Source organism: Pristis pectinata, chromosome 9, assembly GCF_009764475.1.
Source record: "Pristis pectinata isolate sPriPec2 chromosome 9, sPriPec2.1.pri, whole genome shotgun sequence".
NCBI lineage: Eukaryota > Metazoa > Chordata > Chondrichthyes > Rhinopristiformes > Pristidae > Pristis > Pristis pectinata.
Window position 1 is genome coordinate 98,281,710 of NC_067413.1, and position 27,929 is coordinate 98,309,638.

General features: G+C 42.4%; 1 protein-coding gene across 33 annotated transcripts in view; it reads right to left on the reverse strand.

Annotated features, from left to right (window-relative positions):
* The window catches only part of clasp2 (cytoplasmic linker associated protein 2), a 251,826-nt gene that overhangs the window by 149,984 nt on the left and 73,913 nt on the right, over positions 1-27,929 (reverse strand). For all 33 annotated transcript variants that reach the window (XM_052023838.1, XM_052023829.1, XM_052023823.1 and 30 more), the window contains one exon: positions 3,261-3,331. In XM_052023838.1, coding sequence (XP_051879798.1) covers positions 3,261-3,331 — 71 coding nt within the window. The remainder of the gene's footprint in view (positions 1-3,260; positions 3,332-27,929) is intronic.

Here is a 27,929-nt window from a genome sequence, read left to right on the forward strand (position 1 = left end):
ATTTAGATGGCACCTTACAACTCAACTCATTCAACAACATAACATCCAACATCCTACATTATTAGAACTAACTACTCAACTTTCACTGAATATTCAAGAAGCTCAAAAAAATGAGATAATATTTTGTCTAAACAAATGTCATTACGTAAAGGAAACACACAAATACAAAGCATGGGTGCACAGCTGCCTAAGCAATTATAATTATTGAATGTTAACTGGTGTAAATCAGAAGTCTTCAAAGTTATATCTTTTTCTCCAACAATCCCAAATAGAGCAGTCAAAGGATTAAGTTTAAAATTTATTTTGAAAAGTACAGAAAAAGTATGAAAGACCTCTGTCCAATATTTTTTAAGACTCTGACACATCCAAAACATGTGAATTAAGGAAGCCACTCCATTATTACAGTTGTCACAGTAAGGAGATATATCAGAATAAAAACGGGATAATTTATCTTTAGACAAGTGAACTCTATGGACCACTTTAAATTGCAGGAGAGAATGACGGGCACATAATGATGAAGTATTAACCAACTTGAAAATTTCATTCCAAGTTTCCTCAGAAATTGACATCTGCAAATCTTGTTCCCAAGATATAAGTTTGAAGGCTTCTGATTTACATATTCTGGCTTTTATTTCTCTTATAGCCAGGAGAGCAGTATTGCTTAAATGGAAGGAAATTACTCTGCCTACTCATGCTCAATGGTTACGGGATGTTATGTCATACTTGAATCTAGAGAAGATTCGCTGTTCAATTTTTGAATCTAACCTAGACTTTCAAACCCTGTGGGGACCTTTTTGAACTATTTTCAAAATCTCTGATTTGGGGACTAAAACGCAGATATTGGCCGACACGGTTACGTTTTTAAAGGTTTTTTCTTGTTTTTTTCCATCTAACAGCTTCAGGTTTTGGTAGTGGGAGTAGATTTTTTTATAATAAAATATTTCAATTTTTTTCCCTTTATTAGCTAACTTCTATATATGATTATTAATTTACAGTATTGTAATCTAAGTATGATTTAATACAACGTATTCAGTAGTATTTTTATTCTCTTTCTTGATGCGTGTGCTCTTTTTTTCATGGATTCAATAAAAATATTGTAAAAATAAAGAATGTTAACTAGTGTAATAAAATAAAGTTTCAAATGTGCATGTTCAATACTTGAAAGTGCATTTATTGTAATAATCTTCTTTCGAGACCAATTCAGATTAGTCACAACTAAAAAAAACTATTGGTTAGTAAACAAGATTTTCTGCAGCACAAGGCACCTTCTTATTATTTGTAGACTATGGGCAAACTTTAAATATGGAAAGATAGTTATAAGACAAATTTCAACTTTCACGAGTGTGTACTCCTCTGAAAGCACATAACCATTCAGAAAAAAAGTGTCAGTTACTTGCTGAGTATTTACCACCTCATTTCAGTAAAACTCCAACAATCCACTATTCTATTGTTTGTCATCTGCCTCACCAAGTGCTGATTCCGGCACTCCCTCTGGCACATTGGGGCCCCAGTTCCTACCCTCCCTCTAGTACGTGATGGCCCCAGTTCCAGGAAGCCATTTAGCACACTGAAGTCACCATTCCCACACTCTCTCTCACGCACCGGAGCCCCCATTCGCACAAGCACACTGGGCCCCCATTCCCGCACCCTCTCTAGCACACTGGGGCTCCCATTCCCATGCTTTCTCTCGCACATGGTGGCCCTAGTTCCCACATTCCCTCAAGCACACTGGGGCCCCAGCTCCCTCTCTCCCTCTAGCACACCAGGGCCCCAGTTCCCTCTCTCCCTCTAGCACACCAGGGTCCCAGTTCCCTCTCTCCCTCTAGCACACCAGGGCCCCAGTTCCCTCTCTCCCTCTAGCACACCAGGGCCCCAGTTCCCACATTCCCTCTAGCACACCAGGGCCCCAGTTCCCTCTCTCCCTCTAGCACACCAGGGTCCCAGTTCCCTCTCTCCCTCTAGCACACCAGGGTCCCAGTTCCCTCTCTCCCTCTAGCACACCAGGGCCCCAGTTCCCTCTCTCCCTCTAGCACACCAGGGTACCAGTTCCCTCTCTTCCTCTGGCACACCAGGGTCCCAGTTCCCTCTCTCCCTCTAGCACACCAGGGTCCCAGTTCCCTCTCTCCCTCTAGCACACCAGGGCCCCAGTTCCCTCTCTCCCTCTAGCACACCAGGGTACCAGTTTCCTCTCTTCCTCTGGCACACCAGGGTCCCAGTTCCCTCTTTCCCTCTAGCACACCAGGGTCCCAGTTCCCTCTCTCCCTCTAGCACACCAGGGCCCCAGCTCCCTCTCTCCCTCTAGCACACCAGGGTCCCAGTTTCCTCTCTTCCTCTGGCACACCAGGGTCCCAGTTCCCTCTTTCCCTCTAGCACACCAGGGTCCCAGTTCCCTCTCTTCCTCTGGCACACCAGGGTCCGAGTTCCCACATTTCCTCTAGCACAACAGGACCCCAGTTCCCTCTCTTCCCCTGGCACACCAGGGCCCCAGTTCCTTCTCTTCCCCTGGCACACCAGGACCCCAGTTCTCATGCTCCCTCTAGCACACCAAGGCCCCAGTTCTCGTGCTCTCTCTAGCACACCAGGGCTCCAGTTCCCACATTCCCTCATGCACACCAGGGCCCCAGTTCTCGTGCTCTCTCTTGCACACCAGGGCCCCAGTTCCCACATTCCCTCATGCACACCAGGGCCCCAGTTCTCGTGCTCCCTCTAGCACACCAGGGTCCTAGTTCTCATGTTCCATCGAGCACATTGAACCCCTGCTCCCACTCTCCCTCCAGCTCTTGCACTCATTCTAGCATATGTCGGTAGCAGTTCTTGTGCTTACTCTAGCACACTGGAGCCCCAGTTCCTGCGCTCGTTCTAGCGCACTTGGTTGATTGGAAAAGATATTATGTGTAATATCGTAAAAAAAAGTGACTTAAAAGTGTTTTGAAGTAGTAATTTAATTAACAGAGTTTTACTGTAGTTGATTGCTGAAAATAAGAAATATATATTTATTTTCCTGTGAACGTGCAGTCTGGAACTCAACAGTAATGTGAGAGAGAGAACTCACTCCAATTCCTCTCTTGGTCCTTTAAAACAATAAATCTACACTTACAATTAAGTCCTAATAAAATTTGACCTTGTAAAATATGTTTACTTTTTGCACATACACATTCAAAAAATTTACGAACATAATATCATGACCTGAATATGGTTACCTGGTATAATTACTGTTTTTTAATTATTAGAAATCCAACCATAACAATTCATACAGATACCTGCACAGTAGGCACATCGTTAAATGCCCTGGTGAAATCATCTTCATCCAGTGCTCCGTCTTTTGATGTACCTAAGTCAGTAAAAAGGAAGGTAATTTTTTCAGTCAATCTCATAAATGTACTAATATTTTTGTCATTAAGTTAAATAATTTGCAAGGTACTAAACTCAATTTGCAATTAAAGTGATTCCTATAACACATGACAAATAATTCATAGTTATGTCTGGCATGCAAATATGTATTTTGAAGTAACTCTCACTACAAAACCTATTATGAAAGCAGAGTGAATACCAATTTCAGTATTAGTACTAGACATAATTGAGCCTGCATTCGAGCTGAAAGATCGATCACTTTGTATGCACATAATACAATCTAGCTTTTCAAAGAATACCAGAGGTATTTTATATATTTTGGCTCTGACCTCATTTGTATCACGATGTTGATCATTAAATTAAAATTATCTCCTGTTTCCAAGTCCACTTGCAAAATGAATTTGCCTCAGCGTCACAATCTATATTTTAACTTGAACACAAAACGATGCAAGCAACATCAGCAAACAGGACTCCAGAAATAAAAGAGAAAATGATTTAAATACTCAGTAGACCAGAAATGTTCTGATGAAAGATCAGTAAGTTGAAATATTATTTGTTTGTTTTTCTCTCCACAGACACTGCCTGACCTACTGAGTATTTCCAGTATTTTCTGTTTTATTTCAGCTTTCCAGCATCTGCAGTATTTCACTTTTGGATTGCTCTCGAGATGCAGAATGTAGCAACTACCGAAAAGAAAAATAATGAAGACTTTCATTTACAAGTTGCAAAACACAGATTAAGGTGATTTGCAAAAGAAAAATGAATGGCTAAAATTTAGGATTTAGAATGCATTGTCTGACAAGGTGGTAGAAATGGATCTGATAGTAGCTAACAAGCTTTCAAAAGAGAACTGGGCAATATGCAAGGATTAAAAATTTTTAAAAATGGAAGGAAATGGAGAAAGAAACAGTGAGCTGGACTAACTGGATTCAAAAGCTAGATACCAGAAATGTGAAGTAAAACAGAAATGCTGGAAATACTCAGCAGGTCAAATAGCATCTGTGAAGAGAGAAGCAGAGCTGATTTCAGGCTGATGACCTTACATAGAACTGGAAAAAGTTAAAGATAAAACTGAAAGGTGGCATGGGGGTTAGTGGAGAGAACAAAAAGGAAAGTCTTTGATAGGGTGGGAGGTAGAAGGAATTGAATGATACAACTGGTGGTACGACCAGATGAAAGAAGGTGGTGAAACCAAGTAAGAACAAGAGGTATGATTAGGGGAGCTGTAAACAGGAGATAAATCAGATAAATTACAAGAACATCAAATATTGGAAATGTGAAATACAAGGCTGCAACAGGTAATTATTTGAAGTAGTTAAATTGAGAAGAGTCTGGAAGCCTGCAGCATGCCTAGTTGTTCCTTGAGCTTGGCTTGGACTTTGATAGAACACTATTAGAGGCTGAAGGTATAAACGTTCAATGTGGGAGCGAGGTAGGGAATTGGGATGCTCTGGATCACATTTGCAGACCGAGTAGACCTCCTCTCTTGTTAGCAAACAGGGCCCAAATATCCTTTCCAGATGAAACAGCAATTCATTTGTGGGTCTTCCATTTTATTCTACAGCACTCGATATTTGTGATGTGGTCGACTTGATTGTGGGGAGAAACCAAATTTAGATTGGGTGACCACTTTGCAGAACATTCTGCTTAGGGATGTCAGTGATATTAGAAAAAAATACTGATCTTTCTGTATAATAAAATTTAAAAATTACAGCTCAAAGATATATTTATCAAGGAGGTCTTAAAAATATACACCAATAGTTGACTGTTGCTCACAAATAAGGCCTTGGACGTAAAAGAAAATGGAGAAACAGATCAAATCAGAAGAAAGAAGAACTAGGTTAGTGACAAGAATTTGATGCTATTTCCAGGGGCTTAAAATAGATACATTAGTGAAGCCAGTTAACACTGACAATACAGATATAATCATAAATGCATCCCCCAAGGACTCTAATCCTTAAACACTCCAAATATAACTACAACCTGAGAAGTGCTCTACAGATTCATTTCAATGATACAGGATATGCCTGTGCATGGAAAGGTCTGATGACAGCTATTCTGTAATTTACCATCCATCTGTGCGGAGCATTAGCCTCACCAATAAATAAGTGATAACACTCAATGACTCTTACTGCTACAGAAAAGGACAACGGGAGCTAATATTTCAAAAAGCAAAATACTATACAAGCTGGAAGTGCGCATTAAAAACAGAAAATAATGGAATCATTCAGGAGGTCAAATAGTATCTATGGAGTGTTTCTGTGGCAGCTTCTTAACAAATACGATAGGGCCACTTAAGAGACTATTAGATAGGCACAAGGATGAAAGAAAAATAGAGCGATATGGAAGCAGAGAGGGGGATAGATTGAATGGGGATAAGGTTTATATAGGTCGGCAAAACATTGTGGGTTGAAGGGCCTGTACTGTGTTGGACTGTTCTATGTTCTAAATGTCCTTTTTATATCATTGCAGATGCTGCGTACCCTGCTAAGCATACAGTTTCCATTTGATTTGAGCTTCTTGATCTGCACCGAAAAGCACCACAGTAAAATATTTTGATGCCAGTTTCTTCATCAAAATAACATAAACTTATCCACTTCATTGACCATATAAAGCAGTTTGTTAACTGAAATAGATTCCACCAAAATGCATCATTTCACAGTTCTTCATATTCAGCTGCATCAAGCAGCTTGTTTCTATCCTGCTGCAATTTTTTACTGTACTTTTCACAGTTCACAATAATACCATGTTTTGTGTCATTCACAAATTTAGAAATTGTGGTTTGTACCCCCAAGTCCAAATCAGCAATGGCCCTAACAGTGTTTCTCAAGAAGTGCCTCAATTAATCTTCTTCAGTCTGACAAAAATCACTCATCCTCTGCTGTCTGTTACTTAATTGATTCCACACCCATCCTTCCAATAGCCATGTGCTTCACCTTATTAAACGTCTTCTAGAAGTCCATGTACATCACACTGACTGCATTGCCCACATCAACTCTATCTGTTACCTCATCAAAAAATTCCATCAAATTGGTGAAGCATAATTTGCCCTTAACAAATCTGTGCTGGTTTACCTTCATAAATTCATTTTCATCTGGGTGACTATTCATCTTGTCCTACATCAACATTGCTAAAATCTTTCCACCACTGAGATTAAACTGTCCAACCTGCAGTTATTGGCATTATCCTTCCTCCCTTTACTGAACAATGGAGGAATATTTACTACTCTGGCCACACCTGACCACGCCCACAAAACACAGTGGAAGATTATGGTCAGTGCTACGCAGGATTTCCTCTTGTACTTCTCCCAAAATCCTAGCATATACCCCATCCGGTCCTGATGACTTATCTACTATAAATTCAGCCAATTTTTTGGAAACGTCCATGCTATTAATTTTTAATGTACCCAGTGTCCCCTCCTTGGTTATTACTTTGGAAGCACCTCCTTGCCTGGTGAAGACAGATACACAGTACTCATTTGGTTTCTTCATTTCAAAATCCATGTACAAAGTCCCATTTTTGTCCTTAATATATCCTACCCCTCCATGTACTACCCTTTTATATTTTTATGCCTAAAGAAGACGTCTAGATTTTCATTTTTATTTGCAGTCAATCTTTCCTCATACATTCTCTTTGCTAATTCTCGTTTTAATTTTCCCTCTGGTTACTTTGCAATCAGTCTAGTTTTCACTGGTATTTATAACCTGACACTGGTTCTTCATCTGCTCCTCGTGGAAATATTAGTTGTGGTAATTTTGAAAAGTTGGAGGTGAGTCTGCAATGTGGATTAAGTAAAACAGACTGCAAGCACCTGGATGAAGACAGAGACGTCACAGACCTTAGGAGCAGCTAAGGAGGATGACAGAGGCCCTGGAAGCGGGAATACTAGCAATATTCCAAAATGCATGATTAGACTATGCCACCCATTTTGCAACAGAGGCCCAATACTGGAGTTTCTACAATTACTGGGATATCACAGCATAAATAGGGCACTCAATATTTCCCTTATACATATGGCATTTATACTTTATCCATAAAACATTTGAAAGGAAAGAATTTCCACTTAACTTGTGAATTTCAAGACCTGATGACATCCCAAAGCTCTTGAGAGCTCTTTACTTAATTTTGAATTGAATCAGTATTATAACATAGGGAAAAGTAGAAGCAATTTGCACATAGCCAACTTCCACAAACAGCAATGACAAACACGACCAGAAGTTAGATTTAATGATGTTGCATGTTTGATAATTATTGGCCAGGAAAGTGGGAGCACTCCATTTCTCTCACTCAAACTCTGCAATGAGATCTTCTGTGAACCCAGAGAGTAGCCAGGTTTCACATCTGCCTCATAAGGCAGGATCTCTGATGGTGCAGCATTCTCCTAGCATCAGCTCAGATTGTGTACATTTGTTTTACAGAGCAGATAAGATTGTAACTCATTAATACCTTTGAACTTGGATGTTATGATGGGAACTGCACCTCAGATTTATTAACTATGGTTGATACTTTGTTTTCTAATCAAATTTGCAAGCAACAATGAAAAACAAAATTCATACTACACCGTAGATCTGGCCAATAATATTCAATGATATGATCATTTGATATTTTTTAATATCAACAGAAAATTGAATGGATTTATGGCTGGCATAATTTTTAAGATGAAAATGGAAACATCTGTATTTCTACAGTAACAGCTTAACTTGGTGGAGGGGACTATAAACAGCGTGGTAAAAGATCATAATGGTTCCAACCTAGCAATTAAAATTGGGGGGGAGGGGGGGTGATAATTTGTGCTCATTGAGCTTCAGAAAAGCCAACGGATGCTTCCGCTGTTTCACGTGTGAATTAAATAAGTCAAAAGGTACTATGCTAGAAATGTAAATATTTACATTTTTGTGTTGGAATTAGAAAATACGATTTATCTTTATTACAAAATTGGGAGGCACTGTGAACAATGAGGAGGATAGTAATACACCAAGAAAATATAGATAGGCTGATGGAATGGGCAAATGCGCGGCAGATGAAATTTAATATTTAAAAATGTGAGGTGTAAAGTTTTGGTAGGTGGAATGAGGGCACAATTCTAAAGCTGAGAGATCAAGGAAAATCAGTGCATAATTCATTCAAAGCAGTGAAGGAGGTTGAAAAAAATGATTAAAATAGCACTTGGGATATTGGGCTTTATAATTAGAAGGTGTAGAGTACAAGACAAGGAAGTTATGATGATACTTCCTAAAACGTGACCAAACTGTAGTTTTTTTATATCAATTCTGGGCACAAAGCTTCAGGAAAGATGTGAAGGCTTTGGAAAGCATGAAGAGGTTTACTAAAATGACTCCAGGATTGAGGGACTTTTGTTTTTTGGACAGACTGGAGAAGCTGAGTTTGTCTTTTTTGAGCAGAAGACGTTGTGGGGGATTAGATAAAGATATTTAAAATCATGAAGGATAGAGAAGAGCAAGCCGAGAGAAACAGTTTGCATTGGCAGAAGAGTTAAGAACTAGGGGATATCGAATGAAGGTGATTGGCAAAAAATCTAAAGTGACATAAAGGAATTTCCCCCCCCCCCCCCCCCCCCAGAGTGCACCTCCAGTGATAAATATCTCGAAAGTAAGAATTTGCAGGGCAGTGGAGAGAGGTTGGGCTGTATGATGAGCCAGATTCCCTAAACAATGTAGGTATTAAGAACATGGAGGTGTTCGATGTCTTGGAACATATAAAGGTGGTACAATCCCTATGGCCAGATGACATCTATCCCAGAACATGATGGGAGGAGATTGCTGGGCCCCTCATGGAGATTTCTGCATCTTCATTGGCCACAGGTAAGGTACCAGAAGACTGGAAGAAAGCTAATGCTGCTCCTTTATTTAAGAAGGGCAGAGGGATAAGCCAGGTGACTATAGGCCAGTGAATCTTATGTCAGTGGTAGGGAAACTATTGGAGAAAATTCTAAGAGACAGGATTTATGTTCATTTGGAAAGGCAGGGACTGATTAGGGAGAGTCAGTGTGGCCCTTTGAAGAGGAAATGCTGTCTCACTAATTTGAGTGAGTTTTTTTAAAGAAGTACCCAAAGAGACTAATGAAGTACCCAAGGAGACTAATTATCTATATGGACTTCAGTAAGGCATCTAACATGGTCCCACATGGTAGCCTGGTCCAGAAGATTAAAGCACATGGGATTGAATGTGATTGCAGAAGATATAAGATATCTTTATTAGTCACATGTACATCAAAATTCATAGTGAAGTGCATCTTTTGCATAGAGTGTTCTGGGGGTAGCCTGCAAGTGTCGCCACACTTCTGGCACCAACAGTTTCCAGATGACACGAAAATTAATGGTCTGGTGGATAGTGAGGAAGGTTGTCTAGAACTACAGCTGGATATAGATCAGTTGGAAAACTGAGCAGAGCATTGGCAGATGGAATTTAATCTTGACAAGTGCAAGGAGACAAAATGCATGGGAAATCAAATAGGAGTAGGATATATACAGTAAATGGTTGCACACCAAGGAATGTTGATGAACAGAGAGAGTCCATGGGCCTCTGAAAGTGGCAACAAAGGTGGATGGGGCAGTAAAAAAAAAAGGCATGTGGCATGCTTGCCTTCAGAGGTCAGGGTATGGAGTGTGAATGTTGGGACATTAGTTGGGAATTTGACGGGGGATCTTTTTCTCTTAGAGAGTGGTGAGTATCTGAAATGCACTGCTGGAGAGAATGGTGGAGGCAGAATAGCTAACAACAATTAAGAGGTGTCTAGGTGAGCACTTGAAAGCAACAGGCAAAGTGCTGGAAGATGGGAGTGATAGAGATGGGTGCCCACTGGTCGACATGAACATGGTGGGCCGAATGGCCTGTTACCCATGCAGTATGACTCTATCTTGAGTTGAAACTGTACAAAACACTAGTTGGGCCACACTTGGGAGTATCGTGAGCAGCTCTGGTAACCACACCTGTGCTAGAGAGAATGCAGAGGAGATTCAGCAGGACATTGCTTGGATTGGAGAACGTTGGTTATGGGGACAGATTGGGACAGGCTGGGCTTGTTTTCGCTGGAGCAAAGAAGTCCGAGGATTGACCTGATACATGTATATGATTATGAGAGGCATAGACATGTTAGATAGTCAAAATCTTTTTTCCATGGTAGGGGTATCACAAACAAGAGAGCATACTTTTAAGATGATAGGAATGAATTTTAATGAGGATCTAAGGGGTAAGTTTTTATTTTTACACAAAGAGCAGTTGATATCTGGAATGCGCTGCCAGAGGAGGTGGTGGAGTCAGATACAGTCACTATGTTTAAGGAACATTTGCAAAGACACTTAAATAGGCAAGGCATAGAAGAATCCATCCTAATACAGGCAAATGAGATTGGTGTAGATGGGCAAAAAGGTCGGCATGGACGCGGTGGGCTGAAGGGCCCATTCCCGTGACTCGACAAGCAGCAAACTCTGTTAATGAGAACATAAAAACAGCAGCCTGTTCAGATATACAAGTTCCAAGGTGCAATTTGCCCCAGCATCATAGAATTAGAATACACAATATAGAGACTGTTGCAATTTAAACCAACTAGGCACGGTAGTGTAGCAGTTAGCATAACGCTATTACAGCGCCAGCGACCCGGGTTCAAATCTGGCCATTGTCTGTAAGGAGTTTGTACGTTCTCCCCGTGTCTGCGTGGGTTTCCTCTGGGTGCTCCAGTTTCCTCCCACATTCCAAAGGCGTACAGGTTAGGAAGTTGTGGGCATGCTATGTTGGCACCGGAAGCGTGGCGACACTTATGAGCTGCCCCCAGAACACTCTACACAAAAAGATGTATTTCACTGTGTGCTTTGATGTACATGTGACTAATAAATATATCTACCATATCTAGTCCATCTCAGCATTAGTGCTCCATTGAGGCCTTCTACCATTATTCTTCAGCTAAAAGTACAACACGTAATACTTCTCTTTACACGCTGATGAAGATTTGCCTTGAATACATCTGGAGTATCTGCCTCCACTTATGAATAATGAATCATATGCCACATTTGCACCAATCTGGATAAAAAAAGGTTTGTTCTGAATTTTCTATTTTAAGTCTGGTAACAAAGTTTTTCCACAAATGCTAACACATCCAATCTTTCATAATCTGATGGAGTTTTCTTGAAGAGGTGATCAAGAGAATTGATGAGGGATTGGTGGAAGATGTCTGCATGGACTTTAGCAGGATAGGCTGGTTCGGAAGGTTAGATCACATTGAATTCAGGGTGAGCTAGCCTATTGGGTATAAAATTGGCTTGGTGGCAAGAGTCAGAGGGTGGCAGTGGAGGGGTGTTTTTCAGACTGGAGGTGTGCTGCAGGGATCCGTGCTGGGTCCCCTGTTGTTTGTCATTGATATTAACTATTTGGATGAGAATGTAGGTGGCCCGGTTAACAAGATTGTAAATGACACCAAAACTGGTGATAGAGTGGACAGTGGGGAAGGTTATTGATTACAACAGGATGTCGATTAACTGGAAAAGTGGGCCAAGGAATGGCAGAAGGAAGTTAACTCAGACAAGTGTGAAGTGTTGCATTTTGGGAAGTTAAACCAGGGCAGGACTTATGCAGTAAATGGCAACCCCCTAGTGTGTGTTGTAGAACCGAAAGACCAGGGGCTGCAAGTACATACTTCCCTCAAAGTGGTGACATGGGCAGACAGGGTGGTGAAGAAAGTGTTTGGCATGCTTGCCTTCACCAGTCAGGGCATTGATTACAAGCGTATGCATATAATACTACAGTTGTATAAGAGGTTGATGAGACCGCACTTGGAGTATTGTGTGCCGTTCTAGTCGCCCAGCTATAGGAAGGATGTCATTAAGCTGGAAAGGGTGCAGAATAGATTCACAAGGATGTCATTGGGCCTGGAGGGCTTAAGTTATAAGGAGAGACTGGATAGGCTGGGGCTGTTTACCGCAGCGTGTAGGAGGCTGAGGGATGAACCTACAGAAGTTTGTAAAGTTAGGAGGGGCATAGATAAGGTGGATGGTCACAGTCTTTTCTCCCAGGGTAGGGGGTCTAAAACTAGAGAGCATAGGTTTAAGCTAAGAGACGAAGCTTTAAAGGGGACCTGAGGGACAACTCAGACAGGGCAGTCAGGGCATTGAGTACAGGAGTTGGGACATTATGTTGCAGTTGTAGGAGTTGTTGGTGAGGCTGCACCTAAAGTACTGTGTACAGTTTTGGGAGCCCTATTATAGAAAAAATGTGGTTAAATTGGAAAGAGTGCAGAGAAGATTTACAAGGATGTTGCCAGGACTAGACCCCAAAAGACCCAGCCTGGCCAACCTCTCCCTATAACTCAGGTCCTCTAGTCCTGGCAACATCCTCATAAATCTTTCTGCACTCTTCCGAAGGTGTGTTGTCTAGATTTAACATAATATTTCAGCAAAGGCGTAGCCCCTATTTATAAAGGTTTAGCCAAACATCCTTGCTTTTGTGGCTTGGGGTTGAATTTTGTTTTATAATACTCCTTTGAACTGTCTTAGGATGCTTTACTATGTTATAGATACCACGAAGGAATATGTAAATGCAAAGAACAGAAACAGGAGTAGGACATTTGACCTCTCCAGGCTGTTCCACCATTCCATAAGATCATGGCTGATTCTTTGCCTCATCCATTTTCTTGTCTAATCCCCTAACCTCTGCTTCCCTTTACATGTAAAATCTATTATCCCAGACTTGAGTATATTCAATGACTAAGCATCCACTACGTACTTGTCTATCTACAGTGTATGGTTGAATACACTGCCACAAAGGAAATTCTCTCATTACAGGAATTGATAAGTGAATTATTTTTGCACATCAACCAAACTAAAAATATTCATTTTTGAAAGAGAGCCCAAAACAGTGCACAGTACTCCAAATGTGGCATCAGTAAAGCTTTTATAATTGTAGCAAGACTTGCTTATGTATATACTCCAACCTCCTCAAAAAAGAAAACTTTCAAGATATTGTAAGAAATTAAATTGGAAACCATTTGCATGATATATTTCTCTTTGTGGTTGCACTTCTCTGTTAGATCTTTCATTCCAGGTAGTATCCCAAAGATAACTAGGAACATATGTAACATGCATATGGTGAATAAATAAAGGTAGAAGTCACAATGCTAGATACATCCTCAGCCCCAAACTATTTATAGGTTACAGTTCTAACCCGATTTAATATCAATTAATGCCACCTTTTAAGCATTGTTATGAAATTAACTCCACACTCCATTCTCCACACCCGCAAACACTTAACCTTATCAGCTGAATGTTTTTCCCTGTCAGAATCATCCTTGCCACACTCCACATGCTCCAAACTGTCCAAATCTATACTACTCATGGTCTCATCTGGTCACTCCAGGCCTAATTTTCAGTCTTCAGATTCTTAAGATTTTCACACCCAGTTATCTTCAGATGAAGAGTACTTAATAAGTTCCTAAAACATTTATAAATCATTCAGAGGCAGCGGTATTGGACATTTCCACATTACTATGACATTCAACACTAGCTTACCAAGATCCCAAAGAGCTGGAGGACCAATACTTGCTAAGTTTCTGTACATACCAAAAACCTCAAAAGTACCAAATTCAAATCTTCAAGAAAGTCAGTGGAATGACAATAAACTGTCCCGTTCTCTTGATAACATGCTAGTTGACATGTGAAGACTCACTGTGCAACAGAAATGCAATTCAAAGTACTTCCTTTATATTCACCTTAACCTACTTTCACTGTTTGTTCTATAAGTATTTTTGACTTGTTATGCACTTTGCTTACATGTTAGTATCCCTTCTTTCCCCAGGGATTGTATAACCTCCATATCAACATGTCACCTCAAATGCCAAATTATGACCATAAGATATAGGAGCAGGTTTAGGCCACTCGGCCCATTGAGTCTGCTCCACCATTCAATCAGGGCTGATTTTTTTTCAATCCCATTCTCCTACCTTCTCCCCATAACGCTTAACCCCCCCCCCCCCCCCTTAGTAATCAAGAAGCTATCAATCTCTACTTTAACTACACCCAATGACTTGGCCTCCACAGCCCTCTGTGGCAATGAATTCCACAGATTCACCATCCTCTGGCTGAAGAAATTCCCCCTCATCTCAGTTTTAAAGGGAAGTCCCTTTATTCTGAGGCTGTGCCCACGGATCCTAGACTCTCCTACTAATGAAAACATCCTCTCTACGTTCACTCTGTCCAGGCCTTTCAGTATCCAGTAGGTTTCAATGAGATTCCCCCCAATCCTTCAGAACTCCATCGAGTACAGGCCCAGAGACACCAAACGCTCCTCACACGTCAAGCCTTTCATTCCTGGGATCATTCTTGTGAACCTCCTCTGGACTCTCTCCAAGGTCAGCACACCTTTCCTTAGATACAAGGCCCAGAATTACTCACAATATTCCAAATGTGGTTTGACCAACACCTTATAAAGCCTCAGCAGTACATCACTGCTTTCATGTCCGAGTCCTCTCAACATGAACGCTAACATTGCAAGTTAACCTTAAGGGAATCCTGAACTAGGACGCTCAAGTCCCTTTGGACCTCTGATATCTGAATTCTCTCCACATATAGAAAATAGTCTACACTTTTATTCTTCCGACCAAAGTGTAGTAACCAAGACTGTGGCACCACAACTGGCTCTGCGGCACAGCAAGGAAGGGTGAAGGCATCAGGACTTTAGTGATAGGGGACTCGATAGTCAGGGGGAACAGACAGGAGGTTCTGTGGCTGCAAACGGGAATCCAGGATGGTGTGTTGCCTCACTGCTGCTAGGGTCGGGGATGTCCTAAGTGGCTGCAGAATATTCTCAAAGGGGATGGTGAGCAGCCAGAAGCCGTGCATGTTGGCATAAATGACAAAGGTAGAAATAGGGATGAGGTCCTGAGGAATGAATGCAGGGAGTTAGGGAAGAAGTTAAGAAGCGGAACCTCCAGGGTAGTTATCTCTGGATTGCTACCTGTGCCACGCACTAGTGAGGGGCAGATGAACGTGTGGCTGAAGAATTGGTGCAGAGGCAGGGATTTAAATTTTTGGACCATTGGGATCTGTTCTGGGACAGGGGTGACCTGTATAAGAGGGATGGGTTACAACTAAACTGGAGGGGGACCAATATCCTCGCTGGCAGACTTGCTAGTGCTACTAGGGTGGGTTTGAACTGGATTGGCATGGGGCCAGTGGGATCCTAAGTAGAAGTGAGGCAATTGAGAGGCAGGATAGTGATAGAAAACAGCAATAGCAAACAGGCAGGACAGGAAGGAGCATGGCGAAGAGTGATGAAAGTCGATTGGATTAAATTGCATTTAATTCAATGCAAGAGGTCTGACAGGTAAGGCAGATGAATTTAGGGCATGTGGGATTGGGATATTATAGCAATTATGGAAGTATGGCTAAGTGAAGGGCAGGACTGGCAGCTTAATGTTCTGGGATACAGGTGCTTTAGGTGAGATAGAGGTGGAGGGAAGTTGGGGGGGGAGTTACTTTTTTTGATTAAGAGGAACATCACAGCAGTAGTTAGAGATGATAGGATCATCTGGTGAGAACTTATGGGTGGAACTGAGAAATAAGAAGGGGGTGATCACCTTGTCGGGATTGTACTAAAGGCCCCCAAGTAGCCCTCGGAAATTAGAGGAACAAATGTGTTGGGAGATTAGGGAGAGTTGAGGAATAATAGGTAAATTAGTTTATTATTGTCACATGTACAGAGGGACAGTGAAAAACTTGTCTTGCACATTGTTCATACAGATCAATTCATTACAACAGTGTAAAACAGTAACAGTATGCGCAGTATAAGTTTTACAGTTACAGAGAAAGTGCAGTGCAGGCATACAATAAGGTGCAAGATCATAATGAGGCAGTAGATGGAGGGCCCTACCAGGGAGGGGGCAAAGCTTGATCTGTTTCTGGGAAATAAGGAAGGGCAAGTGACTGAGGTCTTTGGGAGAGCACTTTGGGACCAGTGACCATAGTTCCATTAGTTTTAAAAGAGTTATGGAAAGGGACAGAACTGGTCTGCAGGTTTGAGTTCTGAATTGGGGCAAGGCGAATTTTGACAGTATTTTTCAGGAGTTTGCAATGGTTGATTAGAGTAGGGTGTTTGTGGACAAAGGGACCTCTGGTAAGTGTGAGGTTTTTAATAGCAAGAGTTCAGGGACTACATGTTCCTGTTAAAGTAAAAGACAAAGCTGCTGGGAGTTGAGAACCCTGGAAATCAAGGGATGTTGTAACTCTGGTCAAGAAAAAGAATGAGTTTTGGGTCAGATGCAGGCAGGTGGGATCAAGTGAATCACTGGAGGTATATAGAGCATGCCAGAGTATACTCAAGAAGGAAATTGGGAGGACCAAGAGGGGGAATGAGATGGCTTTGGCAGAGAAAATTAAGGAGAATCCTAAGAGGTTTTTTAAGTATATCAAGGGAAAAAGAGTGACTAGAGAGAGAATCTAGCCCCTCAAAGACCAAGATGGATATCTGTGTGTGAAACCGCTGGAGAAAGGCAGAGTTCTCAATGATTATTTCTCTTCTGTTTTTACCACGGAGAAAGATGTGAAGACTTGGGAACTTGGCAAAGTTAACAGAGATGTTTTGGGAGCAGTCAGTATTACAGTAGAAGAGGTGTTGCATGTGGTAAGATGTATGAAGGTAGACAAATCTCCAGGTCCAGACAAGGTATATCCAAGAACACAATGTGAAGCTAGAGAAGAAATTGCAGGAGCCCTCGCTGAGATACTTGCAACATTGCTATCCTCTGGCAAGGCGCTGGAAGACTAGAGGAAAGCAAGTGTTCTGCCTTTATTTAAGAAGGGCTGTAAAGGTAGACCTGGTAATTATAGACCCGTTAGCCTAACAGCTGCGGTAGAAAGATGCTGGAAAGCACTCTGAGGGATAAGGTATACTTACATTTGGAAAGTCAGGGGTTGATTAGGGGTAGCCAGCATGGCTTTGTGTGTGGGAGATCTTGTCTTACGAATTTGATTGAACTTTTTGATGAGGTGATGAGGAAGGTTGACGAGGGGAGGGAGGTAGACATAGTATATATGGTTTTCAGTAAGACTTTTGATAAGGTTCCACATGGTAGGCTGTTCTGGAAGGTTAGATCACATGGCATCCAAGGAGAGCTAGCAAACTGGATACAAAATTGGCTGGATGGTAGGAAACAGAGGGTGGAAGGATGTTTCTCAGACTGGAGGTCTGTGACTAGTGGTGTGCCCCAGGGGTTGGTGCTGGGCCCATTGTTATTTGTCATCTGTACTAACAATTTGGATGAGAATATACAAGGAAGGAATAGTTAGTAAGTTTGCAGATAACACTAAAGGTGGTGTTGTAGACAGTGGAGAGGAGCATCAAGAATTGCAGCAGGATCTTGATCAGCTGGGTAGGTGGGCTAAGGAATGGGAAATGGGATTTAATTCAGGTAAATGCAAATAGTTACATTTTGGAAGGAAAAATCAAGGTAGCACTTTTACGTTGAACAGAAGAGCCCTGGGTACTGTTGTAGAACAGATGGACCTTGTAGCACACGTGCACAGTTCCCTTAATGTGGAGTCAAAGGTAGATAGGGCAGTGAAGAAGGCTTTTGGCATGCTGGCCTTCATCAGTCAGGGCACTGAATAGTGAAGTTGGGAGGTTATGTTGCTATTGTACAAGATGTTGGTGAGGCCACACTCAGAGTATTGTGTTCAGTTTTCATCACCCTGTTATAAGAAGAATGTGATTAAAGGGGAAAGAGTGCAAAAAAGATTTACAAGGACTTGAGAGAAAAGGGACAGAGGGGGAGCAGTTTACTGGAAGTTGGAGAATTCAATATCCATGCTGTCAGGTTGTAGACTACCCAGGTGAAGTACGAGGTGCTGTTCCTCTAATTTGCGTTTAGCCTCACCTTGGCAGTATAAGAGGCCGAGGACAGACATGTCGGTGTGGGAATGGGAAACAGAATGAAAATGGCTAGCAACCGGGAGCTCCAGACGGCCATGGTGGACGGATTGGAGATGCTTGCAAAGCAGTTGCCCAGTTTGCGCCTGGCGTCACCGATGTAGAGGAGGCCTCATCGGGAGTACCGGATGCAATAAATAACACAGGAGGATTTGCATGTGAATGACTGCTTCACAAGGAAAGGCTGCTTCAGGCCCAGAATAGTGGTGAGGGAGGAGGTGTAAGGACAAGTGTTACACCCCCTATCGTCACAGTGCCTGGGGAGGGAGAGGGGTGGGTGGGGAGAGATGAGCGCAGAATAGGGAGTCACGGAGAGACTGATCCCTGCAGAAAGCAGAGAGGGGTGGGGAGGGGAAGACGTGGCTGGTGGTGGGATCCTGCTGTAGCTGGGGGAAGTTGTGAAGAATGATGTGCTGAATGTGTAGGGCGGTGGGGTGATAGGTGAGGACCAGGGGAGCTCTGTTCCTGTTCTGTCTGTTGTGGGGGGGAGGGGGGATGGGGTTCGGGCAGAAGTGCAGGAAATAGAGGAGATGTGGGTGAGGGCTCGTTCAACAACAGTGTGGGGTGGGGGAGGGAAGCCTCATTTTCTAAAAAAGGACACCTCCCGTGTCCTGAAGTGGAAAGCAGATGTGGCAGAGATGGAGGAACTGAGGAAAAGGAATGGCATCTTTACAGGTGATGGCTGAGAGGAGGTGTAGTCAAAGTAACTGTGAGAGTCAGTGGGTTTGTAGTGGATGTCAGTGTCTAGTCTCTCTCCTGAGGTGGAGACAGAGAGATCAAGGAAGGGGAGAGAGGTGTCAGCAATGGACCAACTGAATTGGAGGGTGGGGTGGATGTTGGTTGCGAAGTTAATTAAATTGATGAGTTCTGCACGGATGCAGGAAGCAGCACCAATGCAGTCATCGAGATAACGGAGAAAGAGTTGGGGACTGGCTTGTGTCTCCATGAAATGACAAACGAGTTAGATTAAAAAAAAGAAACAATGAAAGACGGAATGCAATGCAAATATAAAGCATACACATAGCATTAAAAACAAACAATATAGGCATCCCAATTCCTTTAGAACCAGCTCAGGATAAGGTTGATAAACAGCATTAGGAGTCATAGTGTACTCAACAAGGAACAACACTGCCTGAAGCATCTACATTGTCAACAACATGGAAACCTCACAGACCTGAACACTGAATAAAATTCAAATGAGTCTGGTTGCCAAGAAATGAAATGAATATTCAACAACCAGAAGCAGCACAGAGACATGAAGTTGATCCCCAAGGATCACATGAGTGTATTTGCCAGACTTTAATATTGTTGAAATGAAATGGATAATATTCTCTTCAAACATGCTTATAGCCGTGATTCCAGTTTTGCTTTGTTATTCTATCACCTGCAGTGATGTTATTTTCATCCATATGTCTTTACTCGATAAATGTTGTTTCTGACTTTTTTCCATGTGTCCCAGGCATCAAAAAGAAAATTTCTGAAGCTGAAAATTGGGAACATCTGTGAACAATGCTCTGCCAAAGGATTCATTTAGGACCACGCCCTCATCCTTAAGCAGATGTTTCCTCCTTTATCCTACCCCTTCCCGAGTTATCCTCTTGCTCTTCAGTTCCGATGAAGGGTCTCGACCCGAAACGTCAGCTGTTTATTTCTCTCCATAGATGCTGCCTGACCTGCTGAGTTCCTCCAACGTGTTGTGTGTGTTGCTCCAGATTCCAGCATCTGCAGAATCTCTTGTGTATCCTCTTGCTCTTGATGTGTGTATCGAATGCACTGGGATTCTCCTTAATTCTACTTGCCAAGGACTTTTCTTGGCTCCTCCTGGCTCTCCGACTTCCCTTCTTCAGTTCTTTTCTGGCTTCTTCATATTCCTCAAGGGTCCTGTTTGATTTTAGCTTCCTAAACCTTATGTACACTTCCTTTTTCTTCTTGACTAAATTCACCACCTCTCTCATCATCCAGGAGTCCTTTACTTTGCCATCCTTGTCCTTTCTTCTTACTGGAACGTATCAGTCCTGTACTCCGTGCAGTTGGTCTTCAAACACCCTCTACATGTCTGATGTGGACTTGCCCAAAAACAGCTGTTCCCAATTAACTCTCCCTAGTTCTTGCCTAATACTCTCGTAATTTGCCTTCTCCAAATGTAATACTTTCCCACAAGGTCTATTCTTATCTTTATTGATAGCTATCTTAAAGCTTAGGGTGTTGTCATCAGTTTCCTAAATGTTTCCCCACTGAAAGGTCAGTCACCTGGCCAGGCTCACTTCCCAATACAAGTCCAACACAGGCTCTCCTCTAGTTGGACTATCCAAATACTGTTTTAAGAAACTCTTCTGGATGCACCTAACAAATTCTACCCAGTCTTATCCTCCTGCACCCACTACAACAATCCTGTTGTTATTGTACCTTTCCCTCATCAGACTGCATATCTGTACCTCAATGTCCAGTTGGCTACTGGGGGGTCTATAGTATAAACCCATCAGAATGATTACACCTTTCTAATTTTTGAGTTCTACCCATATAGACTCAGTGGATGAGCCCTCCATTATGTCTCCTGATTGCAGCTGTGATATTGTCCCTAATTAATAGTGCAACTCCTCCTCCTCTTTTACCTCCCTATCTCTTCTAAAACATGGAAACCCTGGAACATTAAGCAACCAGTTGTGTCCCTCTCTCAACCAAGTCTCTGTAATGGCCACAACATTATAGTTCCATGTATTGATCCATGCTCTAAGTTCATCTCCCTTATTGTTAATACTCTTTGCATTAAAATAAACACACTTCAACCCTTCAGTCCCATTGTGCACATTACCTTGCTCCTGCCTATCCTTCCCGACAGATTTACTGATCATGACCTCCCATCTTCCCCTCAATCCCTCCACTTTCTGACCTGGTACTTTGGTTTCTATATCAACTTCCAGCCTCCCACCTTCCATCTGCCTCACTGCTTCTTTGGATCCCACTACCCTGCCAATCTAGTTTAAACCCTCCCTAGTAACACCAGCAAATCTGTCTGCCAGGATAATAGTCCCCCTCCAGTTCAGGTGCAGTTCACCTCTGTCCCAGAAGAGATCCCAATGGTCCAATAATCTTTATCCCTGCCCTCCGCACCAACTCTTCAGCCACACGTTCACCTATCCTTACCCTCACCTGCATGAGGCACTGGTAATAATCCAGAGATTACTACCCTCGAGGTCCTGCTTTTTATACTCTTTTGTAACTCCTTATATTCACTCCACAGGACCCCATAAGAACGTTCTGGAACCGCCCAGCCTTGACCCTGGCATCAGGGAGAAAACACACAATCATGGAGTCCCTTTTGTGGCCACAGAATCTCGTGTCTGCCCCCCCTAACTATCGAGTTTCCTATCACTATAGAACATAGAACACTACAGCACAGTACAGGCCCTTCAGCCCACAATGTTGTGCCAATATGTTATCCTGCTCTAATATCTATCTAACCCTTCCCTCCAAAATGTTAACCCTTCCCTCCCATTACTCTATCATTCATGTATCTACCTAAGAGTCTCTTAAATGTCCCTAATGTATCTGCCCCCACAACCTCTGCTGGCAGTGCGTTCCACGCACCCACCACTCACTGTGTGAAAAACCTACCTCTGACATCCTCCTTATACCTTCCTCCAATCACCTTAAAATTATGCCCCCTTGTGTTCTACATTTTCGCCCTGGGAAAAAGTCTCTGACTGTCCACTCGATCTATGCCTCTGATCATCTTGTACACCTCTATCAAATCACCTCTCATCCTCCTTCTCTCCAAAGAGAAAAGCCCTAACTCACTCAACCTATCCTCATAGGACATGCCCTCCAATCCAGGCAGCATCCTGGTAAATCTCCTCTGCACCCTCTCTAAAGCTTCCACATCCTTCCTATAATGAGGCGACTAGAACTGAACACAATACTCCAAGTGTGGTCTAACCAGAGTTCTACAGAGCTGCAACATTACCTCATGGCTCTTGAACTCAATACCCCGACTAATGAAGGCCAACACATCATACGCCTTCTTAACAACCCTATCGACTTGTGTGGCAGCCTTGAGGGATCTATGGACGTGGACCCCAAGATCCCTCTGTTCCTCCACACTGCTAAGAGTCCTTGTACTCTGCCTTCAAATTCGATCTCCCAAAGTGTATCACTTCACACTTTTCCGGGTTGAACCCTATCTGCCACTTCTCAGCCCAGCTCTGCATTCTATCAATGTCCTATTGTAATCTACAGCAACCTTCTACAGTATCCACTACACCACCAACCTTTGTATCATCAGCAAACCTACTAACCCACCCTTCCATATCCTCATCCAAGTTATTTATAAAAATCACAAAGAGCAGGGGTCCCAGAACAGATCCCTGCGGAACACCACTGGTCACCAACCTGCAGGCAGAATACACTCCATCCACCACCACCACTATAGTCCTGTCTGCCTTCACCCTTCCCTGCCGAGCCTCAGAGCCAGTCACAGTGCCATCAACTATTTGGATTATATGTAAACTATATGTATCCTATGGATTGTAAACAATTTAAAAAAATCAAATCCTAAATCTGAGCACAGGAACCCTGAATGTATAAATCAAACACAATTGTAAATAAATCAAGGGCTTACAAGTGTGTTCATGTACATCCTCCTTTGCAGAGCTGCATTCAAGTGATTCTGACCCTACAGTAAATGGATCACATATCTGGCATGGATGTCTTACATTAAGAGGCAATTTTCACCCATTTTGAAATGTTACATTCTCAATCTACAATTATAAACTGCAACTAACTGCTCAATTGTTGTATCAAGTCAGCTTTGAGGGCATTCAGAAGCCTTCACACTTTGCTATGATAATGGAGTACCGGAATTAAGTACTCTAGCAGACACTCAGTTAATAAACAATCTTACAGGAAGACTTGGCATGGATGTGTTGTTGTCATCTTCACTTTTGTGCCTGATCTTTGTAACCATTGATTACTCTGATGTCTAAGACTCTGCAACAGCCTTTAAAATACTTAATCATTCAATGTCACAGCTATCTGACAGAAAGTTATCTCAGTCTTAAACAGCTGACCCCCTGGTCTTGGGATTACACACACTAATTCTAGATTCTTCACCAGAGGAAACATCCTCACAGCATTTATCCTGACAAGTCCCCCACAGAATCTCGAATGAAATCACCTCTCAATCTTCTGAACTCCACAGCATATTAGTCTCAGGATGACAATAAACCAACAACATTCCACTGAGATCATCAAGCAGTAGGAGTCAAAGATATCAAAGAAACAGCAAAAATAGGCGTTTAAAAGTTAGTAAAATGGAAATGTTCATTCACCGCTACAAACACCAAAAATATTGTCTACTTTCTTCAGCTCTGTAAAAGTTCTTTGCGTACCAAAGAGGTCAATCCGAGTGTTCCCCAACCAGATGAACCGGGAGATGATCCACTCCCTACTGAAGTCCAGGTCTGAGGCATTCAAATTGGGTGATCCTGACCTACACAGGAAATCTAGGTACAACCTTCATAAAGCTATCAGGGACACCAAGAAACAAGACCAGACCAAACTAGAATCCCACATCAGTTGTGGCAAGGCTTGCGTGCTAAAATGGGCGAAAAAACAAAGTACTATTTATTTATTTTTGTGATTTATAGCTTTTTATGCCTTTGCACTGTACTGTTGCCGTAAAACAACAAATTTCATGTCATATGTCAGTGATAATAAACCTGATTCTGCATTCTGGATAGATCCCATCAGGCCCTGGGGAACATCCACCTTTATGTTACTCAAGACACCCAACATCTCCTCCTCCTTAATATCAACGTGACCTAGAATATCAACATACCATCCCTTATCTCACCGTTATCCATATCCTTCTCCTTGGTGAATACTGATGCACAGTACTCATTAAGGACATCACCCATTGCATCTGGCTCCCTCCTTTGTCCTTGAGTGGACCTACCCTTTCCCTCGCTACCCTCTCGCTCCTAATATACAAATAAAATGCCTTTGGATTCTCATTAACCCTTCTTCCATAGCCCCTTTTGGCTCTCCTAATTTCTTGTTTCAGTTCTTTGCTCTTTCCTTTATGTCCCTCAAGGGCTTCATCTGATTTCAGCTTCCCAAACCTTACTTTTTACATTTTGACGAAAGTTACAATATCTCTTTTCATCCAAGGTTCCCAAACCTTGCCACCCCTGTCTTTCATCCTCTCAGGAATATGTTGGACGTGAACTCTAACCAGCTGGTCTTTAAAAGACTCCCACATGTCAATGTGGATTTACTCCCAAACAGCTGCTCCCAATCTACTTTTTCCAATTCCTGCCTAATACTGTTGTAATTAGCCTTCCCCCAATTTAGCACTTTCACCAGTTTTATCCTTAACCATAACTATCTTCAAACTAATAGACTAGGTAAATTGGAAGAAGCTATGGGGTGGCCCTGATATTATACAAAGGGATAGACGCAGTGGAGAAGAAGGATCTCAGTTCAGAAAACCAAAACGTGTAATCAACTTGGATGGAGTGATAGACAGAAAACATTATTAAGAATTTTATAAATAACCCCCAAACACTATGCAGCGCTTATCATAAATCAGGAAATTCAGAAGAGCATGTTACATGGGTAATATAACAACAATGGGGAACTTTAATCTGCATATGGACTAAATCACAGTCAAACAGTACAGCAACAGACCCTGCGACCCACCAAGTCCATATCGACCATCAAGCACCCATTTACACTAATCCCATTTTATTCTCATGTTCACATAAACTCCCACGAGTCTACCACTCACCTACACACAGTGTACAGTACATAGTTTACAGTGGCCAATTAACCTACCAACTCACTGGTCTTTGAAATGTGGAAGACAACTGGAGCAGACAGGGAGAACATGCAAACACCACGCAGACAGCACCAGAGGTCAGGATTTAATCCAGGTCACTGAAGATGTGAGGCAACAGCTCTCCTAGCTACACCACTGTGCTGCCCTTCAATACTGTGAAGAATGAATTTATGGTAAATATAAGAATGTTTTTTTAGATCAATATGTTGAGAGACCAAAGGAAGGCAAAGAGAGCCCACAAAAAGGCATATGTTGGGTGTCTTGTTAAGAAGGCATATGGAGTGTTGGCCTTCATTAGTCGGGGTATTGAGTTCAAGAGCCGTGAGGTGATGTTGCAGCTCTATAGAACTCTGGTCAGACCACACTTGGAGTATTGTGTTCAGTTCTGGTCGCCTCATTATAGGAAGGATGTGGAAGCTTTAGAGAGGGTGCAGAGGAGATTTACCAGGATGTTGCCTGGATTGGGGAGCATGTCCTATGAGGATAGGTTGAGTGAGTTAGGGCTTTTCTCTTTGGAGAGAAGGAGGATGAGAGGTGATTTGATAGAGGTGTACAAGATGACAAGAGGCATAGATCGAGTGGACAGTCAGAGACTTTTTCCCAGGGTGACAATGGCTAACACGAGGGAACATAATTTTAAGGTGATTGGAGGAAGGTATAAGGGGGATTCAGGGGTAAGTTTTTTTTTACACAGAGAGTGGTGGGTGTGTGGAATGCACTGACGGCAGAGGTTGTGGGGGCCACTTAAGAGACTCTTAGATAGACACATGAATGATAGAAAAATAGGGGGCTATGTGGGAGGGAAGGGTTAGATAGACCTTAGAGCAGGATAAAATGTCAGCACATTATGGGCCGAAGGGCCTGTACTGTGCTCTAGTATTCTATGTCTATGTTCTAAAATATCACAGGCAAAAGGAACATTCTCAGGCATTTTATCAGCACGTTGGGAGCAAGAGGGTAACCAGGGAAAGGGGAGGTCATATTGGGGACCAAAGGGGCAACCTGTGTGTAGAGTGTGAGGATGTGGCTCTTTTCACCCATATTCACTAAGGAGAAAATCATTGTAGTTGCAGATTTCAGTTAGGATGATGATGTCTGAGAGCACATCAAGATTAAAAAGGAGCTATTACGTGTTCCTGCAGGCGTAAAGGTGGATAAAAACTAAAGGCCTGATGAGATGTATCCCAAGATACTATAGGAGGCAAGGGAGGAGATATCTGGGACACTGAGGTATATATTTAAATCTTCACTGGCCACAGATGTGGTGCCAGATGAATCGAGGACAGCAAGAAGGGCAGCAGGGATAAATCAGGTAATTGAGGTAGCGCCAGTTAGTCTAACATTAGTGGTAGGGAAATTACTGGAAATTCTGAGGAACAGGATAAATCTACACATGGAAAGACAGGGAATGATCAGGAATTTGTTGATGGGAGATCCTGTCTCCTGTGTGACTAATTTAAGATATCTTTATTAGTCACATGTACATTGAAACACACAGTGAAATGCATCTTTTGCGTAGTGTTCTGGGGGCAGCCCGCAAGCATCGCTACGCTTCCAGCGCCAACATAGCATGCTCACAACTTCCAAACCCGTACATCTCTGGAATGTGGGAGGAAACCGGAGCACCCGAAGGAAACCCACGCAGACACGGGGAGATTGTACAAGCTCCTTACAGACAGCGGCTGGAATTGAACCCGGGTTGTTGGCGCTGTAATAGTGTTACGCTAACCGCTACACTACTGTTGCATTTTCTGAAGAGGTTACTAAATATATTGATGAGGACAGTGCTGCTGATGTGGTTTATCTCAGCTCGAGTATGGCTATTAACAAGATAGCTAATATGGTTTACTTGGGGGAATGAATTCTTCAAGCAGGTAACAAAGTGTATCGATGAAGTTTAGGTACGATGATGTAACTTACGTGGACTTCAGGTGACCAGTCCAAAAAGGTTACAGCCCATGGGATCCAAAATTGTTTTGGTAATAAGAGATAGAAAGTGAAGGTGGAGGCTTGTTTTTTTGTGACAGGAAGCCTGTCAATAGCGGTGTACCACAGGGATTAGTGCTAGGACCCTTGTTACTTATATACATTTACGACTTAGATGTGAATGTAGGAGGTATGATTGGTAAATTTGCAGATGACACGAGGACTGGTCATGTTGTTCATAGTAAGGAGGCTGGTCTTATGCTAGAGAATGATATTGGTTGGCTGGTAAAGTGGGCAAGACAATGGCAGATGGAATGTAATGCTGATACATGTGAGCTGATGCATTTTTTGACATCTAATAAGAGTATAACAATGAACGGTAGGGCTCTTGGGAGTACTTAGGAACAAAGGGACCTAAGATCCTTGAAGGTGGCAGTGCAGGTAGAGAGAGTAACGAAGAAAGTGTATGGAATGCTGGCCTTTATTAGCTGGGGCAAAGAGTATAAGAGCAAGATAAAATAAGAGGATGACTAGGGAGAGGGTAGGACCACTCACTTTATGCTGGGAGACAGAGGATGTGGGCGAGGTATTAAACGTGTACTTTGCGTCGATATTCATCAAGGAGAAGGACATGGAGAGCAGTGTGGGGCATGCTAATGTTCTAGGGCATTTTGAGATCAGGAAGGAGGTGGTGCTGGGTCTTTTGAACAGCACTGAGGTGGATAACAGCCTGATGGGATTTATCCTAGATTACAAAAAGAGGCAAGAGAGGAGATTGCTAGGGTCTTGAAGATTTTCGTATTCTCACTAGCAACAGGTGAGGCCCCGGAGGACTAGAGAGTAGCCAATGTTGTTCTTTTATTCAATAAGGAAAATAGGGATA